Source organism: Solea solea, chromosome 1 (genome assembly GCF_958295425.1).
Source record: "Solea solea chromosome 1, fSolSol10.1, whole genome shotgun sequence".
Taxonomy (NCBI): domain Eukaryota; kingdom Metazoa; phylum Chordata; class Actinopteri; order Pleuronectiformes; family Soleidae; genus Solea; species Solea solea.
The window spans coordinates 25805128-25829595 of NC_081134.1; the positions used below are offsets into that span (position 1 = coordinate 25805128).

At 44.9% G+C, this 24468-nt stretch overlaps 1 protein-coding gene across 1 annotated transcript in view; it reads right to left on the reverse strand.

Moving 5' to 3' along the window:
• The window catches only part of myo10 (myosin X), a 62472-nt gene that overhangs the window by 24666 nt on the left and 13338 nt on the right, over window positions 1-24468 (reverse strand). Inside the window, exons 2-5 of the mRNA XM_058637287.1 lie at window positions 19406-19504; window positions 12373-12531; window positions 5572-5759; window positions 43-177 (exon numbers count right to left, since the gene is read on the reverse strand). Of these exons, the coding sequence (XP_058493270.1) occupies window positions 43-177; window positions 5572-5759; window positions 12373-12531; window positions 19406-19504 (581 nt within the window). The remainder of the gene's footprint in view (window positions 1-42; window positions 178-5571; window positions 5760-12372; window positions 12532-19405; window positions 19505-24468) is intronic.

Here is a 24468-nt window from a genome sequence, read left to right on the forward strand (position 1 = left end):
CAAACGCACGATAAGATAAGTTAATATTAAGATGAACCTGACCTGCTTTCCAGCAGTGCCTCCTCCACATGTGACGTCCCGTCTCTGGAAGACGTCTCCAGCGAGTGCTGACTCATGGACGACAGGAACTTCAGGATGAGTTTGGTGCTCTCGGTTTTTCCCGCTCCGCTTTCTCCACTGACGACAGAAACACAACAACAACGCTGATGAGTCCACAAACGTCCACAACAATTCACTGGACCAACTATTTTCTCGTTGTTAGTGAAAATACGTCAAATAAAAGCAGGGCAATGGTAGCAGTATCTAAAGAAGTAAAAAAAATGTTATTTGTTTATTTGCAGCTCATCAAAGCTCCTGAAACACTTCAATTTGTGCTTTTTTTTGTGACATTAGCAACATGAATTCCTCTGTTTCCTTCGTATCCAGCACACCGAAAGACAGAAGGCTCCGCCCCATTTGTTTCATAAACAGTAAGTATAAAAGTAGAAAAATATATCTATACGTCGCAGTCCCGCTGGTCAAAGCTCCGCCCCCAGGAACCCCCCACAGAAACTTATTGTCTCTGCCATTTCAGTGTTGACGCTTTTACTCTGATATTTGCGATGCTTGACATGACTCACTTGCTAAAAACAAACAAACACCATATATCTGTGATAATGTTTTATTTCTTCTCCTTTTATCAGTAAAAGAATTTCCATGAAATCAAATCTAATTTCCTTTTTTTTGTCCCAACAGCAACAACAACACAAGAAGAAGTGATGAAAACGCACACAACAGGACCTGAAACACAAGACACTGTAAATAAAGAAGAAAAGAAACAGCATCATAATGAATGTTTTAGCCTCAGGTTTCTGTGCTGACAACGTGTCACATGCTCTGCAGGGAGTCCTGACCCTGCCTGTGTGTGTGTGTGTTTATTTAAGGTGTGGCTGTGTGTGTGTGTGTGTTTGCCTGCAGGTTGTGTGCACTTGGATTAAACGGTTGCTGCAACTTAAAACAGAAAAAACAAGTCAGATGTGAATCAGCTCCTGTCAGCTGACACACAAACACACACAGCCAGTAGAGGGCGCACTGTCTCAATCATAACCTCATCATTTATTCTGTGAAGGCGTCAGAAAACTTCACTGTCCTGTTTCAGCTCATGTTTGAGGGAATTCAAACCTGCGGCCACGTGTTGTGTTGCTTTCAGGCACAAAGACACACACACACACACACACACACACACACACACACACACACACACACACACACACACACACACACACACACACACACACACACACACACACACACACACACACACACTCTTTGTATTTATGAATGAAACAGAAACCAGGGCAGCTTTGGTTTATATAACGCAATAAAACACAAGAAAAACAACGATAAACAATGAGTAAAATGTTTAAATGTATCAGTTTTGTCTCATGTAACATCATCATCATTATCATCATCTTCATCATTCCTTCACTCTCCACTCAAACCCTCTCAGGTTGGTTTTCGGCTGCAGGGTTTTTGTTTCCACAGATGCCAAAGCAATGAACACACTCCCAACTCTCAGGGTCAACTATGGACCGCAGGGGTCAAGTCACACACACACACAGAGTCAAAACAACATCAGCCTTAAAATCCACACTTCTGGACGTCAAAGAGTTTGATTATTGAGGTTTGACCTTTAACCTTTAGATATTTTCTAAAAACAAGTAACAACGGCAGTTTAAGTCAACGTCCGTCTCACGTGAACACATTCTTAATCTTAGACGTAGATTTTATTCCAGCCGAGGCTCAGACGGGTTCACTGAGTCTCAGCAGGTCAGGATCAGAACCATGTGCTAAAAACCTGACTCAGCACTTTTCAACAACCTTCTGTGGTCTCAGGTTTTCCAGCACATGCAGGAGAACCTGGTCTCAGCCGGACTCTGACTCATCACTGAGGTGAGCGGGAGAAACAATGACAACATGAGATGAAGTTTTCCCTCAAATCTGCAGCTCAGGTCAGATCCTGAGTGTGAGTGAGTGAAAATGCTGCGTGTTAATGAGCAGATGCTGCTGCCTCCTCCTCCTCCTTCTCCTCCTCCTCGTCTACTTGTGCACGGGCTCCTGTTTCAGGCTCCTCCTCCTCCTCCTCTGCTTCTGCATGGGCTCCTGTTTCAGGCTCCTCCTCTTCCTCGCCTCCTCCTGGATCTGATTACCCATAATCCTTAGATCCTTGCAAAAAAAAAAGGAGTGCTTCCTGCCTCGTCTGAAAGTGCAAGGTTGCAATTTATAGCTGATCTTACACACACACACACACACACACACACACACACAGTGAAATGCCCCTTTCTGTGTGTGTGTGTGTGCGGGTATTACTAATGTTGTGGGGACCTAAAACTGTTTACACAGTCACATTATGGGGACTTGTCTTCCTTGTGGGGACAAAAATCAAGTCCCCACAACGTAAATGACTACATTTTAAGGTGAAGATATGTTTTAAGGTTAGGTTGAGGTTAGGGTTAGGGTAAGGTTAGGATTAGGCCAGTAGTAATTGTGGTTAAGGTTAGGGTAGGTCTCCAGGAAATGAATGTAAGTCAATGCAATGTCCCCTCAAGTCATGAATGTCCAACATGCGTGTGTGTGTGGGCGATGGGTAGCAGCATGTTACATGTTTTATGATGGTCTGTTCCAAAATCACTTTGGTGTTTCTTTGTGAGTGTGTGTCTCTGTGTGAGTGAGAGTGTGTGTGCCTGTATGTGTGTGTGTCTGTATGTGTGTCTCTGCGAGTGTGCGTCAGTGGTCAGCGTACAGCTCAGCCATCATTGCTGAGAAAATGAATCATGGGGGACTGAAAGCGTTAAACAACTGCAACCCTTCATAAAACTGAAGAGCATGATGACTACATTGTTGAAATGATGTGGAACTATATTTCTTATCGCATGCTCACGCTCCAGTCCACTGGTGGCTGGGGAGAGGACCCACGAGGGGAACCTTCTGCACATTCTCAGTTTTTTGTATGTGTATGTGTTATTTTTTATTGTGTCAGAGCCACTCAATATACTGTAATGCAGTGCATATTGTAATGAAACGTCAAACGGATGAAGTACCCAGCACTTTTCAAACCACACTCAAGCTAGGGGGCTTAAAACATAGGCCTTCCTTACAACATAGGCCTACCTTACATGGAAACCAAATCCATTTGTTGGTCCTTCCTTGTGAAGTAGGCGATGGCAGCGTAGTAAAGTTTGTCCTTTGATTTGAGTTCCAAAAAAAGTCCTTTCTCTATGGACGTCAGTACCAAAGCTCCTAGGCGATCCTGTCCAGTACTGGTTCTGACTCGCTTCAGAGCAGAGTAAGACCACTCCACGGGGGAGCACCAGGCTCTCAGTCAGCTCTTTAAGTGTCACAAAGTGCAGCAGGTCTGATGGGCTCCTTGTTGTACGTGACTGTCAGTTCAATCTTGAGCCTGGGGAAGTCAAAGTGCAGCCCGTAGTTTTCACTGTGCAGCTTCCGGTACGCTGTGCGCACGTCTCCAACTAATACGAATTTTCGGTCTTGAAATGCCTTTCCACTTTCATAACCTTTTCTTTTAATTCCAGTTCTGGAGTTGGACTTCTATTTTTTATTATTTGAAGTTTTTCTGTGAAAGGCCGTCTTGACAAAGGTGATGCTATCAAGCTAGCCACAACACCGCTCTTGTCTCCCGCCGCCATTTTACTGTCTCTCAACCTCTCTCAGCACTCTGGGGGCGCGGTCTAGAGTTAGATCTGCGCTGTTAGGACTTCTCAAAGGCCGAGGATCTTTTGTTTTTGGCCCGCCCAGCTACTTTAATCACTTCAATCACGGTTTGACCAATCAAACCGTGATTGGTCAATTTTCCCATCTCTCTCCAAACCAAAACACATAGCTTGGCCTTCTCCGGGTATTCGTTTAGTCCTAACCAATGAATGAGCCAGCTAACCGAGGCCTAATAGAGGCGGACGATTCTGATTGGATAACATGTTTCAGGACAGTAACCCTTTCATTGCTGATGGGAACTTGACAGTAAACTTAACTTTAGAACATAGATGATAGAAATTAATTAAATTAAATGAGATTACTGCTAAAAGTAGATTACTGCTACTGCTGCTGATGATTCTGCTGCTGATTCTGCTGCTGTTGCTACTGCTGTCATGGAAAAAAATACAAAAACTACGGTTGTTTTTGTATGAGTTGAAGTGACAGATTTACTGGTGAAAAGCAAACAGGAGCTGAGTGCAGTGAAGTTTGCTGCCTTCTCTGTGTGAACAATGGTGAGTCTGTGCACAACATGATAATAATGTTTGTGTTTACGCCTCGCTGTGCGCGTGGCTGCGCGGATATTCTTCCCGCTGACCAACTTCCTGTCGCACAAAGAGCCTCTGTGTCCTGAACAGGAGACGACGTGGTCGCTTTGATTTTATTCAGGTTAAAAATACAGAAGATCATACTGCGTTTAAATGATAATAGATAAAAAATCCCTAAGAAGTTAGTGATGGAGGCAGCAGTGGATCAACAACTCCTGTGTGTGCTTTGGTGTGGGAGAGTGAGTGGTTTACAAACTTCACTTTTACACAAGGAAACAGAGATTTTATCTACCTATCTATCTAAAACATATTGAATGAAATCTACATCATCTTAAGTCCACGATATCTTAAGAACATGTCTTTATCTCACTGTAAACCGCTCACTCTCCCACATCTAACCTTTGGTTGTGAACAAAAGTGAAACTTTTGTTGTGTTGCTCAATTTGTTCCCTTTGTGTTTTCACTGAGAGCAAGCGTGCCAGGTTAGCAGCAGGGGGCGCTGACAGTGCAGTCAGTGCCTCGTAACAACCAGCTGTCAATAAACGCAGAGCGCTCACGTTTACGAGGAAAGCAAAAGGAACATAAAAGGAACATACGTGTCTTATTACCCACGAGGCCAATAAAAGTGCACTGTAAAATAACGGCAGCTAATTTGCATGTAATTGCAGGCTGAACCAAACGCCTGTGAACGACGCTTGACACCTCTGAGAGCAGTGAACGACGCTCGCGCCTCTGAGAGCAGTGAACGACGCTCGCGCCTCTGAGAGCAGTGAACGACGCTCGCGCCTCTGAGAGCAGTGAACGACGCTCGCGTCTCTGAGAGCAGTGAACGCGCTCGCGTCTCTGAGAGCAGTGAACGACGCTCGCGCCTCTGAGAGCAGTGAACGACGCTCGCGTCTCTGAGAGCAGTGAATGACGCTCGACGCCTCTGAGAGCAGTGAACGAGCAGTGAAGTAGAATTTGGAACTTTAAGTAGAATTTGAAACTTTAAGTAGAATTTGGAACTTTAAGTAGAATTTGAAACTTTAAGTAGAATTTGGAACTTTAAGTAGAATTTGGAACTTTTAAGTAGATTTTGGACTGGATTTTTGGTTGACGTCACGCTCATGACTCTTCAGTGACGACACTCTGACCAATCAGGGACCTTCAGTCTGTTGACATGAGCTCAGCAGAACCTCGTCAGAGCAGAAACTAAAAAAAACAGCAGGTACCAGGTTCTATCTGAGTGAGATTAAAGTGCTTTTTAAAGAAAAGTGAAGTGATTATGTTGTACCTGATGAGCACACACTGGTTATGAAGCCTCTTCCACAGCGAGCGGTAGCACTCGTTGGCGACGGCGTAGATGTGCGGCGAGATTTCACCGAGGTGGCGTCGACTGTAAAGTTCCACCGTGGAACTGTCGTAAAGACCAGGGAGCGTCTGGTATGGATTCACTGCCGCCAGGATGGAGCCGATGTACGTCTGTGAATTAGGAGAGAGAGAGAGTTAAAGGTCCAGTGTGTGAGAATTAGTGACATCTAATGGTGAGACTGGGAGCTGCACTCCCAGTTTGGGATTAATAAAGTAGCTGAAAAGTCAGAAAATGAATACATTTTAATTATGAATAAAAACACATCTATTATCAGAGTACACTTTAAAAGAAAGAGTTGAGGAATAAAAAGTCATTGCAAATGATTCATTTGATTGACTTTGACATGAAAGAATGACTTCAGATTGTCTTTACTCGCTTTTTTAAGGCAGCGACTGAACTTATTGAAGTATTGGTGTGTTTTGTGACTTGAGGCTGAAGGAAACATGTGAAACTGTGAGTGTGCGTGTGTGTCGTCCACCACAGGTTAACTACTGTGAAACAAACTCCACCCCCACCAGAGTATCAGGTTCCTCACGTCACCTCTGTGGTACGACGGTGAAACTCCAAGTATCTGACACTGTGTGAGGAGAATGAGGGGTTAATCACATCAGCCCTGACATGTGACTGGCAGCAGTTAGTGCTCAGCAACACTCTGCTGCTGCTGTTTCTGCTGCTGTTACTGCTGCTGCTGCTTTTACAGCTACTGCTTTTACTGCTGCTGCTTCTCTTACTGTTGCTGCTTTTACTGCTGCTGCTGCTGTTACTGCTGCTGCTGCTGTTACTACTGCTGTTACTGCTGCTGTGGTAACCGTTACCAGGTTCTCAGCAGCGACAAATCTAATTGAGTCCAAATGTTTGTAAATTATGCAGTAAAGCTTTTACCCTTTAAACCCCCCCCCACCCACACACACACACACACACACACACACACACACACACACACACACACACACTCGTTCAGCTCTGATCCGTCAGAGGAAACATAAATAATCACTAGTTACTGAGTTTTTTTTTTACTATTTCCTCCTAATGTTCAATGTTTTCAACTTTTTAATAATAATATTATTTTTAATGATGAAATGAATCCACAAAATGTCATGATAAGAAGAACTGGTACAGTGCGGGACACTCACTCTCCCACACCAAAATCCACAGAGAAAGTCTGTGATTTTAGCTGCTGATCCTCTCAAAAGCCGAGTTTGACTAAATCAGACATTAGAAGTTAGTGATGGAGGCAGCAGTGGATCAACAACTCCTGTGTGTGTGTGTGTGTGTGTGTGTGTGTGTGTGTGTGTGTGATGTTAAAATCACTGATTGTCTCTGGTGTGGGAGAGTGTGTGTGAGTGTGTGTGTGTGTGTGTGATGTTAAAATCACTGATTTTCTCTGGTGTGGGAGAGTGTGTGTGAGTGTGTGTGTGTGTGTGTGTGTGATGTTAAAATCACTGATTTTCTCTGGTGTGGGAGAGTGTGTGTGTGTGTGTGATGTTGAAATCACTGATTTTCTCTGGTGTGGGAGGTAATGACATTAACGCTCACACCCTTTTTGCACATCTGCTCTCGACTGAAAACGCATGACGTTAAAATCCTGAAATCAGATCAGATGTGAAACTTAAACTTACATAGAAAACCCAACAAACATGATTTTTCGAATTCCCCTAATGTGAGCTCTGTGTCTGTGGCTCCTGAATTTGTTATGTAAATATCTCTACAACTGCCATTCAAATGTATTTACATGCAGCAGCAGAAACAGCAGCAGTAACAACAGCAGCAGCAGTAAAAACAGCAGCAGTAACAGCAGCAGCAGCGGAAAAACAGCAGCAGTAACCGCAGCAGTAACAGTAACAGCAGCAGCAGAAACCGCAGCAGTAACAGTAACATCAGCAGCAGCAGTAACAGTAACAGCAGCAGCAGAAACAGCAGCAGTAACAGTAACATCAGCAGCAGCAGTAACAGCACCAGCAGTAACAGTAACAGCAGCAGCAGCAGTCACAGCAGAAGTAACAGTAACAGCAGCAGCAGTAACAACAGCAGCAGCAGAAACAGCAGCAGCAGTAACAACAGCAGCAAAAGCAGCAGCAGCAGCAAAAACAGTAAAAGCAGCAGTAACAACAACAGCAGCAGCAGCAAAAACAGTAAAAGCAGCAGTAACAGCAGCAGCAGTAACAGCAGTAGTAACAGAAACAGCAGCAGCAGTAACAGCAGCAGCAGAAACAGCAGCAGCAGTAATAGAAACAGCAGCAGCAGAAACAGCAGCAGCAGTAACAGAAACAGCAACAGCAGTAGTAACAGCAGCAGCAGCAGTAACAGAAACAGCAGCGGTAACAGAATGTAGGTCAGTCAGTGGTTGTGTGAGTGAAGATTAAGTGTCAAAGGTTTAATGAGCTCCAGGTGACGAGGACATCTGTTTGTACAAGAGGGGGTGGGGCTACAATCAGGGTGGGCAGGGCTATTTAATGTAAACAAACCTCACCTGCAGTTTCTCTTGTTTACACCAGGAGAAACAGACACATAATGAGAACCTGTATGAACTCACTGGCCACTTTATTATGTACACTACAACCACTGTGTGTGTGTGTGTGTGTTCATCTTGATTTGTACTCATTTGATCGCAGAAGTGTTTCAGTTGTTCACAGTAACACAACAAGCAGAGTCTCTGAGTGGGACAGATAAATAATGCAATAAGAGACAAATGAACAACAGATGGAGGAAAAAAGAAGGAGGAGGAGGGAAGAAAAGAAAAAAAACCTCCTGAGAGCCTGAGTGACGGCAGGAAATGTAAGCGAGCGAGGAGAGGAAACACGCCACAGTCCCACAGTCGCTGTGTCACCCAGACAAATGTGTTATTGTTTAATATCATCTGTGAGCGTCGCTCTGCTGCTTGTTGTTGTTTTTAACAGGAAGTGACATCGTCTTGTCACAGCAGAAACTCTTTTTTCTCTTCACTAAAGGAAATAAATCAATCTTCGTAGGATATAGAAGAAGTCTGTTCATACATTAGTAAACCACTCACTCTCCCACACCAAAGTCCACAGAGAAAATCAGTGATTTTAGCTGCTGCTCCTCTGCTGCCTCGTGTGGTCACTTTGTGTCACTGACGTCAATCTGAACAAAGGATTTTAAACACTGAAGAGACAAAATCAGACATTTGAACTGAGTGATGGAGGCAGCAGTATGTGTGTGCGTGTGTGTGAGTGTGCTTGTGTGCTTGTGTGTGTGTGTGCGTGTGTGTGTGTGTGTGTGTGGGGGAGAGTGATTGAGTGAAATATGCTGGAACGATGCATGGAAAAAAAACATAGAAAGTGTATGTGCAGTTTAATATCATTCTAAAGACAAACATGAAGCAAAAATCCAAGTGAAGTTTCCACCTTTAGATGACGTGACTCTGAATGTGTGTGTCTGACATTTAGGACAAAAAAGACTACGGACGGAGGAAAGAGAGGTGATCACATGACCCTAAGAGAGAGAGAGAGAGAGACAGAGAGACAGAGAGACAGAGAGAGAGAGGGAGAGAGGGAGAGGGAGGGAGAGAGACAGAGAGAGAGAGGGAGAGAGAGAGCGGAGTGGAGTGGAGGTGTTGACACTGGAATGGAATCTGTGTGTGTGTGTGTGTGTGTGCGCGCATGCTTCAAATGGCATCCACAGAATAGACGAGTGAGGCCACCAGTCGACAGCACAGCTGGTTACAATCACAGGAGCTGAAACTGCACACACACACGCACGCGCACGCACGCACGCACACACACACGCGCACACACACATACACACACACACATACCCACACAGAGTCTGGTAGCCTCAGGGCTAAATTCCCAATTTATCTCGCGGTGCCATGCCACTGACGGCAGCTTTAGCCGAGGATAACTGTGCTAACCTCGCAGTTTAAAACACACACACACGCAAGCACACAGAAGACACACACACATACATACACACACAATCAGACACACACACACATACAGACACACACACACACACACAGACACACACAAAGACACGCACACACACACACACACACACACACACTATTGCCTCCATCACTAAGTTCTAATGTCTTATTTTGGTAAATTCGGCTTTTGAAATATCTAATTTAGACATTCCTCAGAGACACAAAGTGACCACACGAGGCAGCAGAGGACCAGCAGCTACAATCACTGATTTTCTCTGTGGACTTTGGTTTGGGAGAGTGAGTGTGTGTGTCTGTGTGTGTGGGAGAGTGAGTGCTTTACAAACTTCAGTTTCTTGTTGGAAAAGTCACCATCTCTCTCTGGCTCTCAGCAGCAGGGGGCGCTCACAGTGTGACACCTCGGTCGTGACACTTGCTCTAAGTTTAATCATAAACTCTGAGATGATAATCAGAGTGAACTCCTCTGACTCTGACTGAAGTCAGCAGGGTGCTTTGACAAATTCCAGGGGCCTCTAACAGGTTATGACATTGGGGCCCCCGTCGCCCTTCACGCATTTGCACACACTTCACCTTTATCTGCCCTCTTTTCACAGTGTGGGGGGGGGGCTTCCGTCCGTCCCCTAAAGAACAAACTCCCAGACAGATGAGTGTCCCTGCATGTCTTCATTCACTCACAGGCAGCTGGAGTGTAAACACTGGTGTCAGGAGGACTGTGGGAGGAGCCACAGAGTCCACCAGCAGCCATTTTGTTTTTATTAAGAACCAAAAGAAAACACTCTTAGTAACTGTGTTTACATCATCTCACCACTGTCTCCACCAGGAGGAGCTACTGAGTCACCGAGCAGTTTTTGTCTCGTTTTAATATTTACCTTTTCTTTTTGACGTGACTCCACGGTAGCTGCTAACACTGACGTGACGGCGTGCAGCCACGGTAGCTGCTAACACTGACGTGACGGCGTGCAGCCACGGTAGCTGCTAACACTGACGTGACGGCGTGCAGCCACGGTAGCTGCTAACACTGACGTGACGGCGTGCAGCCACGGTAGCTGCTAACACTGACGTGACAGCGCGTAGCTACGGTCGCTGCTAACACTGACTTGACAGCATGGAGGAGGAGGAGGAGCAGGAGGAGTGGCTGTGAAGAACTGATTGGATAATTTCAACCATACGAGAACATTTATTTGTTCTTTAAGTAACCGAATGGCATTTGACAGAGATTAGTGTGGTTAGTGTGTGTGTGTGTTTGTGTGTATGTGTGTGTGTGCGTGCGTGTGTGTATGTGTAGCACACAAAGACGTCTTTGTCGTCAGTTTGTTTTGCAGCAGAGTTTTTTGCCGAGTCAGATTTTGTTCATTAGTTAAACGAAAATGAGACAGTGATGTTTGAGACTCTCTCTCTGTGTTCTGTTGTTGTTGTTGTTGACGACGCTGTTTTCTCCACTGACCTACAGTACTGCTGCTGCTACTTCTGCTGTTGCTGCTGTTACTGCTACTGCTGCTGTTGCAGTTGCTGCTGCTGTCACTGCTGTTACTGCTGCTGATGTTACTGTTGTTACCGCTGCTGCTGTTACTGCTGTTACTGTTGCTGCTGCTGTTACTGTTGCTGCTGCTGTTGCTGCTGTTACTGCTGTTACTGTTGTTACTGCTGCTGCTGTTACTGCTACTGCTGCTGCTGTTACTTTGTCCAGTGTTTGAATTAAAGTCAAACTGTTATGCACTTGGGGCCACACGGTGGTGTAGTGGTTAGCACTCTCGCCTTGCAGCGAGAAGACCCGGGTTCGACCCCCGGTTGGAACAAGGGCCTTTCTGCATGGAGTTTGCATGTTCTCCCCGTGTGTGTGTGGGTTCTCTCCGGGTACTCCGGCTTCCTCCCACAGTCCAAAAACATGCAATGTGGGGATAGGTAAATTGGACACTCCAAATTGACCATAGGAGTGAGTGTGAGAGTGAATGATTGTTTGTCTCTATCTGTGTGTGGCCCTGCAATGGACTGGCGAACTGTCCAGGGTGTACCCCGCCTATCGCCCGATGTAGCTGAGATTGGCACAGCACCCCCCGCGACCCTCTGGCAGAGGATAAAGCGGTAGATGATGACTGACTGACTGACTGACTGTTATGCACTTTACTTTTCAACGGGAAACATGAGTTTTTGTTGATTTGTAAAACAATTACTCTCCCACACCAAAGTCCATAGAGAAAATCGGTGATTTTAGCTGGTGGGCACACTGGAGCTGCTGCTCCTCTGCTGCCTCTTGTGGTCACTTTGTGTCACTGAGGTCAATTTGAACAAATGTATTCAAAAGCCGAATTTTACAAAATAAGAAATTAGAACTTGGTGATGGAGGCGGCAGAGGATCAACAACTCCTGTGTGTGTGATGTTAAAATCACGTATTTTCTCTATGGACTTTGGTGTGGGAGAGTGAGTGGTTTACAAACTTGAATTTCCTGTTTAAAAAAAGGAGTTAACATATTGATATCATATGGACTTCAGCTGGTGTAGCTTGAATTTTCTGTTGATCACAGTTGTCTCACAGAGTGCCGACACATTTCCTCACACAACCACACATGAACGGCAGCGTGTTGAATACCACAGCTCTGTGACAGATGATGATGATTCCAGAACCTTCAGATCCGTCTCACTGATCTGACTCTTCTTCTTTTTTAATCTGACGTTTATCTCTGTCGTTACACAGCCACTGAACAAACGTCAGGCTGTCATGGGAGATTCAGACGTCTTTGAGAGAAGCCGGTGAACCTCGACGTCACTGAACATGAGAACACTCACACTGAGAGCAGCTGAACGTGAACGTGTTACTCACATAGATGTGTCTCTGCTTGTAGCGCAGGAACAGGTTGTGCATGATGGCGCCGTCGTGAAGGTCCTCCAGCGTGGCCATGTCCTCCACTCCTGCGACGCTGCTGTGGTGCATGGGCTGCACCTTCTGCCTGGTGAGAGCATTCTGTTTGTACGTGTACACCTGCGACGCGGGAACAAGAGAAAACGGCTTATTAAAAAATAGAGAATCTTTTGCTATGAGCACATGCTGGAAAACGAAATATTTGATTTTTGTTTAAATTGAGAAAATCGGGGACATAATATAAATTCCAGGTATCAGAAAAGTTGCACACTGAGAATAAAGAATATGTAGAAGAGGGGATTTATACTTAATTTGTACAGTTGTACGCTGCAGTTTAAACTGGAAATGAAATTTGGCTTCAATTTCCCACTAAACGTTTCACTAACGCTGAACAATGAAAATCGCAATGACTGAAAATTACAATCACAAAAATCATAAAAATGTCCTCACTTTCTGAAAATGTCTTTACTTTCTAAAAATGTCGTCACTTTCTAAAAAATTTCCTCACTTTTTGAAAATGTCATCGCTTTCTGAAAATGTCCTCACTTTTTGAAAATGTCCTCGCTTTCTGAAATGTCCTCGCTTTTTGAAAATGTCCTCGCTCTCTGAAAATGTCCTCGCTATCTAAAAAATGTCCTCACTTTCTAAAAAATGTCCTTGCTTTCTGAAAATGTCCTCACTTTCGACTGTCTTTCTGAAGGTTTATTCCACATACACAGTTAAACAGCAGTTACTTAGTCAGTTAGTAGTTAGACAGTCAGTCAGTTATTTAGTTAGGTTGTAAAACCGACAAGTCGTAAGGGTCCTGATGATAGATAGATTTTCAAAGGCACATACGAAAGTTAATATATAACAAAAAGGGCTTTGCTAATGCACTTTATAGGCATCAGTGCTTTGATACCAATTATAACGATAAATAGAATGCTAGCTTTGCCTGCTAGAAAGTTCTACAACTCCCACTTGGCCTACTGATTCCTGAATCTAAGTAGGCCACAACAACTACCGATTTTACCTTTCAAAAGTAACATTCACCCACAACTGGGTACATAAAGCTACATTCTTGTGTTACACACAATATGAATAACAGATACGAGTGACAAATAATAAAGGTTTCACTGTCCATGAACACATTGTCCTTGATGACATAGTGGCATCCTTTACCGAAACACACCACCAGCCTCCTGACCTCTCTGTGAAGGATGGTAGAAGGGCAGTTCTCTATCTCTTTGCCTTTCTTACTCTGTCCACTGAAAACAGTACAACTTTGGCATGTCCTCACTCTCACATCCCTTACTACAGCTTCCACGACTCAACCAAGCTTAAACTGGCCACTCAGTGCATTCTGGTCAGCCAACCACACCAAGTCGAACCCTCGGGAGTCCCCGCTAGGCCCAGCACGGACAAGCAGAAGTGAGTTGGGAGTAATGACTCCTACAGTCTCGTCTTGTACATGGGCTCTCGCACCGATTGGTCTTTCGTTTGACAGATTAGCTGCCAGGTAGAGGAGAGTCTGAAACTCCAGTGCTGTTAGGTTATTTTCCACCCCGATGTTGCTCAAAGCTCTCTTGAGTGTACGGACCGCTGCTTCAGCTGCTCCGTTTCGGTGGGGAGAGTCTGCTGGACTTGATCCTTGTCGATGTTGTCGTAGAGCTCCTTTAACACTGGCCTGGTGCCCACAAAGTTGGTCCCTTGATCGGACCAAAGTTTTCTTGGGTGGCCCCTGAGAGCCGTGAAGCGCTGGTACGGCTTTAGGAATCCATCCATCGTCAGATCTTCCACGATGTCAGCATGCAGTGCCCTGGAGGCCATACAACTAGAGCTGAAACAATTAATCGATTAATCGATTATTAATCGATTAGTAATCGATTAATAATAACTGGATAACAAAGAAATCATCATTTGAGAACATCATCATTTCCAGGTTTGACAAACACTGATCAACATTTTTTAAGGTTTTCTGATATTTTATGGACCAAACGATTCATCGATTAATCGAGAAAATAATCGACAGATTAATCGATTATGAAAATAATCGTTAGTTGCAGCTCTACATACAACTGAAAAAAACTTTGTTGTCTTCCTCCCTTCGCTGGTTGGGCAACACCAGAGTCATTTGGTTGGGCTTTGCCTCGTCCTTCCTCCCACTTTGACCGGACCGGACCTGGGGCTTGAGGTAGAAGCCTCCTGCTTTCAGGATCTTCTCTACTCCCTCTAGGATCCTCCTCCAGTCGACCGGCTTATCATGGTAGCTGGGTCTCTCAGAAGTGTAAGTGGGGGTTGGCTTGTTGGACTTCAAAAGCTCCACTCTCATGAGTAATGACTTTTGGCCTTTTGTCTTCTCGAAACGGTTTCCCGGGAAGGCATAGTATTTGGGGCTGCTCACATGTGCAAGCCACTGCATATTCCCAAAGAGTCTGCTCTCTAAAGACCGTATCACCAGGTGCTTCTGTTCTCGTTTAGTGAGCTCCTCCTCCAATGAGCTGTGGCTTCTCTTCAGTTCCTTTGTCTGAGCCTCCAAACCTGTCTGGTTAGGAGTTAGCAGTGGTTTGGTTAGAAGGAGTTGGCTGGTGTGGTTAGCAGCCAAGTCCTCAAATGCTAAGCTCAGCTTTTCTTCTGGTGCCTTGAGGTCTTGACACAGAGCAGAATCTTCTGACTCTTTCTGGCAGAAATCAGACTGAAGCTTAGTGGTATTCTCCCGACTTTGCACCAAGGTCTTCTGCAGCTCTGCAGTTTGGGTCTTTCCTGACTCTTTGCTGTAGAAGTCAGGCTGAAGCTTAGTGAGATTTTCTTGACTTTGCACCAAAGTCTCCTGCAGCTTCGCAGCCTGGTTCTTTACAGAGCTCAGCTCCTTGCTTTTCTTCTGCTCCACTTGAAAGGACTCTGTGCGACCCGCTTGCGCCTGGATACTCTCCCAATCAGCCTTCTGGTGCGCTCTTCAATCCTGCCAACTCTTCCGACAATTCATCTTTACTTGGATTGCCAGCGTAGACATTAGACAAGGCAGTTAATACGCGTTGTCAGGTTCCGCTGCGCATTTGACCGTCTCCGCTGTAGGCTTTCCAGATCTGGCTTGTTGTCTGCCATTTTACTTCTTTGAACTCCTGACTCCTGAAAAGTGTGTTTCGTTGCCAATGACTCGTTTAAAGGATTCAGTTCTTTGCAAACGACTCGTCCATGAATGGCACACGAATGTCCACGCCCCCAGCTGTCGACGTCACAATGTCACAGTCTGTGAGGCTCTAAGCACTGTTAGTGGCTTAACGGTTTAGCCCTCCAGCCCACAAGAGCTCTGTATTCTTTGTGCAATCTTCACAGCCTTCCTCACGGCTGCGTGAGCTCCTTGCTTCGGCTCCTCCGTTTTAGTGATTCATGGTCGCTTCACCAGTGTCCCTGGCTCTCCGGTCCTGGTGCTTCAGACAGTGGTCTCAGAGGTCTCAGAGTGGTCTCAGTGGTCTCAGAGATCTCAGTGGTCTCAGAGTGGTCTCAGTTGTCTCTCAGTGGTCTCAGTTGTCTCTGTGGTCTCAGTTGTCTCAGTGGTCTCAGTTGTGTCAGTGGTCTCAGTGGTCTCAGAGTGGTCTCAGTGGTCTCAGAGATCTCAGTGGTCTCAGAGATCTCAGTGGTCTCTATGATCTCAGTGGTCTTAGAGTGGTCTCAGAGGTCTCTCAGTGGTCTCAGGGTGGTCTCAGTGGTCTCTCAGTGGTCTCTCAGTGGTCTCTCAGTGGTCTCAGAGTGGTCTCAGAGTGGTCTCAGTGGTCTCAGTGGTCTCAGGGTCACATTCAGTAGATGAGTACACAGTTTTACTGACAGACAGTCAAAAGACAGACAGTCAGGGGAGGGACAGACAGTCAGTGGAGACTGACAGACATCTCACCCGTCCCGCTGTTGTTCTTAAGTAAATAAATGAAAAAATAGAACATGACTGTAAATCAGTCGTTAGCTTTGGTCGCTGTTTGTGTTTAATCTAATTTTCATATGTGGACACTATTCATCTCACTGTCTCTGCTGGACATTGGACAATGTTGGCCATAGCTTTAAAGCTCAGTCCCAGCAAGCTCTGACCTCTGACCTCTTTCCACTGTCCTCTGACTTTGACCTCATTAGGTCTCTAATTGGACTGGTTGTCCTGGTAAAGACGAAGAGGAGACGCTCCCACACCAAACCTCATAGAGACAAACAGTGACTGTGACAGGAACTGCTGCTCCTCTGCTGCCTCGTGTGGTCACTTTGTGTCACTGATGTCAATCTGAACAAAGGATTTCAAACACTGAAGTGACAAAATTAGACATTTGAACTTAGTGATGGAGGCAGCAGTGTGACTTTGGTGTGTGTGTGCGTGTGTTGGTGTGTGTGTGTGCGTGTGTGCGCGTTTGTGCGTGTGTGTGCATGCGTATGTGTATGTGCCTGTGTGTGCGTGTGTGTGTGAGAGTGAGTGGTTTACAAACTTCAGTTTCCTGTTATAACAGTGTGTCTCACAGTATGCTCTTTGTTTCTTGTGTAACTGTTGTTATTATTATTAGTATTATAATCATTATTATCATTATCATTATTGTTATTGTTATTGTTATTATTATCATCATCATTATTATTATTATTATTTTTATGATTCTTTAATTCTTTAATCATGTCAGGTGACAGAGTTCCTCTCGTCTTCCTCAGGTTTCAGACAGACTCCTCCCCCTAAGCTGACAGCAGGACAATACACGGTGAGATGAATGGTGAAGTGCAGCTGTTGCTTTTCATGATGATGTGGGAAGGGGTGGAGCCTGAGGCGGGTTACCTGGACAGTGTGTCTCCTTTGTCCTTTTTTAAAAACTCTTCCTCATCCTCATGAGTCAGAGTTGTTAATAAAGCGAACTTTTTATTGTCATTGACCTTTCATATTAATGTAAATTAAAACGGTAGGTGGAGCCTGCAGTGGCGGTCATCTGCTGTGAGGTTGAACAGGTGATGTCCTTCTCCACTTACACACACACACACACACATGCCACACATATGTTCAGCCTCAGATAGCAAACCTGTGTGACCTCTGTTAAAGGTCATTGACGGAGGAGAAGATTAAGAAGGAGAATAAATAAATAATAATAGGTAGGAAAAGACAGAAGAGACACAAAGTGTCAAGGAACCACGATTGATATTATTGATTAGAGACTTAATCAAGAAGCTAGACGTGTTGACGAGGACAGAAAAGGAGACAAAGAAGTAGAGGACAATAAAAGAATAAGTTTTCATTTCAATCCTAGAATTATTGGAGGATAAAACAATTTTCTTTATGTTCATCTAGAAAATCCAGGTCCATGAAGGTCCAGAACCATATATGTTCCTTGACCTCCCAATCCTGGTCCTCCGTGTCCTCCATATTTTAGATGTTTCCCGGATTGATTTCATGAATGATTTTATGATCATTAGTTTTGAAATGTGACTTTATTATTTTTGTAAAAGAGTCTCCTCGTGAACATGGTCATAGATGATGGTGTTTGTAGTTACACTGAAGACCTTCTGGACAGAAACGTCCACTTCTTCTTCCTCAGCAAAACAAACAAAAAAACAACCAGTAAATCTCCAGGAGAGCAAAGACTTATAATTCAGGCTCAGCTCAAGATGGAGCTTAAGCCCCGATCTCCAGATGGTTGGACATTATCTCTTTGATCCATGTGTTGTCAAAACAGCAGCGTTAGCACAGGTGAAGGACGTTACTGAGCAGGCAGAGGTCACGCCAGGATTATTTAACCATTCAATCTGGACGTTAATCTACCGTTCAATGTCTCTAAATTTGACCTGGAGTTACGTTCTCACAGATGTTCACACACACACGCACGCACGCACACACACCCACGCACAACATGCACACACAGAGGCTGTATGTTAGAGACTTTTTTGGACTGATTTAAAAACATGGAGAATAGACAAGTCTACGTGTCAGGTTAAATGTTTAAAGTCCACAAACTGAAACCATCACGGTTCTGCTGAAACAGTTAGTCTGGGACTTGGTCAGACTTGGTCAGACTTGGTCAGACTTTGGTAAGACGTAGTTGACCCTGGAAGGTCTTTGTTAGTGTTGGTTGGCCTTGGATGAACTTGGTAGACCTGGGCCACACTTGGTTGGACTTAGGCAGCCTTTGTAGACCTTGAATGGACTTTGTCAACCTTAGTTGACCTTGAATGGACTTTGTCAACCTTAGTTGACCTTGGTCAGATTTGGTAGGCCTTGGATGGACTTGATCAGCCTTGGTTGACCTAGGAAGGCCTTGGATGGACTTGGTGAGTCTTAGACTTAGCCAACCATGGTCAGACTTAGACGTGGTCTTGATCAGTCACCAGTGTGGGTGGGTGTGGTTATGGCCTCACCCTGATCTGAGTTCAGTCACAACCTGTTTATGTTTTGATATCTAAGTTCCACCTTCTTTGTCTTTAACATGAAACCTTTCTAAACCCGGCAGAACCACACTTACCCTCTGCCCTCCTCCACTGCTGACAGCTTTAACAAAGACTTCCTGTGTCGCCGGTGAGCAGTGGATCGACTGTGTGTGTGTGTGTGTGTGTGTGTGTGTGTGTGTGTGTGAGAGAGCGCTGCAGGATTTAGGGTCATGTTGAGCCGGCATATTGTCCTGAAGATTAAGACATTCTTATCTCCAGGCTCCGACTCGCTCACAGACTTCACCAGAGCCGCTGGTCACTGAAGCTAATGACCTGCCTGAGGACTCGGCTCAGTGTTCAGACCTGTGGTGTTGAGCTTTTTCAAGAGGTCGGAATAAGTCTATAATATAATATAAGACAGTTTTCAGCCACTTAGTCTAAGTCTACAGAATCTTTAAGAACATGTTCACGTCAGTTCAGGAAACTGAAGTTAGTAAACCACTCACTCTCCCACACCAAAGTCCATAGAGAAAATCATGGCCTTTGAGCTATTCCTTTAACATGGGAGCAGTAACCTCATGAGACACCGAGGACCAGAACAGGACAGAGGACGTAAACAGGGACAGTGGCAGATGTTCACCTGGCCGTAGTCCGTGGCGAAGACGACAACTCCTCCAGAGCAGGAGGACACGGTGCTGGGAAGATACTGCTCGTCCTCCCGTAACCAAACCCGCTCACCCTGCAGAGACAGAGACAGACAGAGGGCTTTAATAACCAGAGACGTGGACAGCGTCCTGGCATGTACACTTATTTACATGTGTTATTAGTTCTTGGTCGTGTAAAGTTAAGTTTAATTCTTTTCCTATTAATCTCCGTGTGGAGTAGCCCAGGCTGTCGCCATGGCGATGACCTTTTCTCCAACCAATAACAGAGACTCAGGTTTCAGATGTTTCTACCTGCATATGACTTACACAGTACACATGTATCCCTGTCCTACTGTGAGAGAAGACGTTTGACCAGGAAATACTGCGTCTGGCAGGCGTGACAGGCTTTAAGTCACCAAGCTAACTAGTTAGCCACTTGTAGCTGCTGGTCATCTTCAGCCCCCTTACCCAATGGCCTAATAATAATACTAATAATAATAATGATACATTTTATATTTTAAAACATCTCAAAGTGCTACAAAAGCAATCAGAAGGAGTTAAAAACAACAACAGTCAAGTGTAAAACAAGAAACAATTACAGATTTTTTTTAAGAAAACTCTCAGTCTTTGGGAGGCCTTCAGATGTCCTGGGAGGAGCAGAAAGCTTGGTCTCCAACATGCTTGTCAGTAACGGCTAGCTTCTTTGTCTTTAAATGTATAGGTTGGTAGCTCCCAAGATGGCCGCTCAGTGACTACATTTATTTACATTATTCCAGGTTTTTTTAATATTGTTGGTTATATTGTTAATATAGTTGGCATCCAGAGGAAATTTTATAGCATCAAACTCTGTAGACTGAGCTCATGGATTCCTTAGCATGACAGGCTAACGCTAAAGGCAAAAACATATGTTTTCCCTTGGTAGTTGAGGGGGAGGTGAGGGGGGAGGGGCACCATTTTTTTTACCCAAGTGTGTTTTTTTAATAAGCGTGTTATTGACATGATGTCAGGAGAAGTGAGGTGGTGCAGAATGCCCTCCAACACTTTACATCTTTATATCGTCAAAAGTTATCGTAAGTCTTTTTCTCAATAGAGGAGCTCCCCCTACAGTTTTGGAGGACATTATTCTCACGACACTGCCGTAAACCACTGACGCTCTCGCCTCCCTTCACCTTTCCTGGTCACGTGCGTTTGTTTTCAGTGAAGCCACGATGGACATGCTTCTGTGTTTTTAAATTCTCAGTGTTTTGAAGATGTCCCATGTTTCCTCGTGTGTGGTCCATTGCCGTTTCCTTTGCTTGGCCCTGACCGTGAAAGCCTGGTTTTCCGCTAACAGACAGTAGGGGGCAGTGGAGACAGCTCCCCCAGTCTCCCCACAATGAGACAGGGACATTTAACCATCACAATGTAAAAAATTACCAACACATTATGTTTGGTCTTTGTGACAAGAAGAAGAAGAAGAAGATGGAACAAATGTTTCACCTTCAAAAATGTTGATGGAGTAAAATTTCAGGGACAAAAAAAAAAAAAAACCTCAAAAGAAGCCAACTTCATTGTGATGAAATGAGCCGAACAAACAAAGGACGCGTTGGTGTCCCATTGTGACGTGGACAAAGAGGAGGCGTGTGCTGCGTCCCAGCTGGGACCACATGGACATTCCTGTTGTGCACCAGCAGAGGAATCTGATGCTGTTTGGGGTGGAGAACAGAGACCAGGGTCAAAGCCCAGACTCCCCCCACTGGCACACTTCTTTTTAAGACTTTAACACTCTTTCTCCAACAAAGACACACACACACACACACACAGAGCTACTGGTCCATTTGTAAAGCTCCACCTCGTTGTCCTCTGTCGTTCATCAACAATCGTCTGAACATCAAAGATTGCATTTCTTCTTTGCGACGGCCTGAAGAAAACGAGGAACCACAGCTAATGACACTATTAACGTAAGTATGAAAACAAAAACTCAGAAGCTCCTGCAGCAGAAGCTCCTGCAGCAGAAGCTCCTGCAGCAGAAGCTCCTGCAGCAGGAGCTCAGAAAAATCTAAATGAGACAGATGTGACAGGAGTCCAGGGACATGACGTCTGTCTTTCAGTGGATGTTTTCTGAAGACAGACGTCAGAACCAATAAATGTCTGAAATCAAGAGATCAGAGAATGTTCACGCTTCTTTTTCTCCTGCTCTGAACACAAGCACCGGCCACTTTATTGGGTACACAGCAGTGAAGCAGCTTGTTGATGCCAGAGGGTTAGGGTTAGGGCCGGAGACTGCAAAAACCTGATGAATATTGATTTTGGATGATGGGGTGTCTAGGGCTGTAAAGTCCCAGTCGACTGGTCCATTTATGAGTCCATACGTTCTGGTTCGATTTAAATTCTGATTGGTCAACTTTTTGCTGTGTTAATTTCATATAGTCTGTGGTTACTTTGATTTCATCAGGAGGAATGTAGCAAGTGCTAATGGGGGTGTTTTCAGAGCACCCCTGTTTCACAGGTAACAGCGTGTCTTCAAAGAACAATGTGCGGTGGTTTTATTTAATGTTGAGCTACAGTCAGTCGTCCTCTCACATCCATGTCACAGACATCAAAGACATCAAATACATCACAGACATCAAACACATCACAGTGTGGTAGCATTTTACAAAAATAGATAAATGCAAAGTTCGCCCCCAACAACAGCAGCATCTGTTTGTGTGTGAGCCGCGAAGGTGAGCTCCTGTGTTCAGTGTGTCTCTGTGTGAGGACACACACACACACACACACACACACACACACAAATCATCTAAATATTGCTGTTCTTGCGCTGATGTCACCAGTTGACATAATATATTTTGGGATATCATGGGCTATGATATTGCGACTAGTCGATTTTGAGTCGAAATTTCAGGACTTCAGTCGACCAAGAATGTCTTTGGTTGATTAGAGCCGTCGGGATGTCAGGGTTAGGTGGAAATTACATGAAAGCATGAATCCTTGTTTCTGTTTCATCACATGCTTCAAGTTTTCTTTGGCACACGTTTGGCTCTCATTACAAATCATCGAGCGTCGTTTAAACCTGTTTTTGGTCTTTATCTCAATTCTGACAACACAAAACACTAGTATGTGTGTGTGTGTGTGTGTGTGTATGTAACCTGACGCTGTGTGAGTGTGTGTGTGTGTGTGTGTGTGGGGGGGGGGGGGTTGAGGTATCTGAGGGAGCATTCGTACGCCGCCGGGGTCGGGAATGAGCAGCTGTCTGGTTTGGGAGATTCCACTTCCTCTGCACTAACAAACAGAGTCTTGTGCTCGGACCGCAGCTCGTCTTCCTTGAGACACTCAAACACTGAGGGACTGAGACACTGAGGGACTTCTTTATTGTGAGCGCTTAAAAAAAACGTGACTCGACACAACTGCTGCTACATTTCTGCAGAGAGATGACGCAGTCTGTACAAACACACACACACACACACACACACACTCACACTCACACAGTGCAGGGGGATCATGTACGAGGATGCAGTTAAATTTTTTCTGTCATCAGTGGAAAGCTGCACTCTTTATAACTTGCTCCTCCTCCCTCTCCTTGAACAATGTGGTGATGAAAAGCAGCAACATCTGAATTTCAAACTTGAACTTTCTTTACCACATTCTCTCTGGATCTGTTCACACGCAGTTTCACTTAAAGTGATAATTCATGTTTCATGTTAGAGTGCTATAGAGTGCTATAGAGATTTCAGTCAGACTCAGCTCATAAAATTTACGTCTTTATCTCACTGTTAAGTTTGTGAACCACTCACTCTCCCACACCAAAGCCCATAGAGAAAATCAGTGATTTTAGCTGTGGGGCCACAGGAGCTGCTGGTCCTCTGCTGCCTTGTGTGGTCACTTTTGGCGTATTTCCACCGGCTGTACTCGCCTCAGCACGGCACGGCACGATTAGGTTGCCACTACAAAAAAGTACCTACATAACGTGGGCGGAGTCATCACTGCACAGCTGAGTGAAACTGCGGTGACACACACGAGTGACTTTACACCAGACTCCTGTAGTTGTTGGAGATTGTTAACTCATTTTAACTGATCTACAGTTCAGCTTGATGTGTGTGTGGCGTCTCTTCCTGTGACGGCACTCTGGCCAGTCAGCGGCCGGCAGCCTGACCAATCATCACATAGTTACCTACTCAGCACGCTTTTAGAACCTCGCTGGAGCAGGTACTAAAAATAGTACCTGGTACCAGGTTACTATGTTAGTGAACACGCTACTTTAACCGTGCTGTGGCGAGGCGAGTAGAGCCGGCGGAAATGTGCAATTTGTGTCACTGGATTAATTATAAATGAAGGAATTCATATTTTATTGAATTTAAGTTACTGAATTTTACAAAATAAGACATTAGAACTCAGTGATGGAGGCAGCAGTGGATCAACAACTCCTGTGTGTGATGTTAAAATCACTGATTTTCTCTTTGGGCTTTGGTGTGGTAGAGTGAGTGGTTTACAAACTTCACTTTCCTGTTGGAAAAGTGTGTCTAACAGTGAGATAAAGACGTGTTCTTAAAGACATGGTGGACTTCACCATAAGAGACCGTAAAAAACCTCACTTCTCCTTCTGTAAGTTAATGGCTAATCCGTCCAGTCAGCTGCCGTCTGCGTGTTTTATCTCTCGAGGACAAAAAAAAACAAAAGATGAGTGTGACCCGGACAATGGAGGAAGAGCAGAACCTGGTCGGGCCAGAGTGGACGTGATCATGTCGTCCACTCTCAGTCAGACTGACAAAGAACTGCACCTTTATTTTGAAATCCTGAGGGTGAGAGGCACACACACACACACAGAAGTGTGTAGTTTGATTCCGATGTGTGGGAAACAAACCAGGAGGAAGAACCTTGAACCTCATGTGACAGCAACCAATCAAACGTGCAGAATCTCTGTGGAATCGACCAATCAACACGAGCCGAGCGTCAGGGATTATTTTGATTTGAATGACTGGACACAGAGTCACAGCAGAGTGAGAGCAGAGAGGATTGTGGGAACTGATAAACTGCTAACTCTTGTTTGTTTAAGGAAAGGCCTCAGCTCACGCTCACACACACA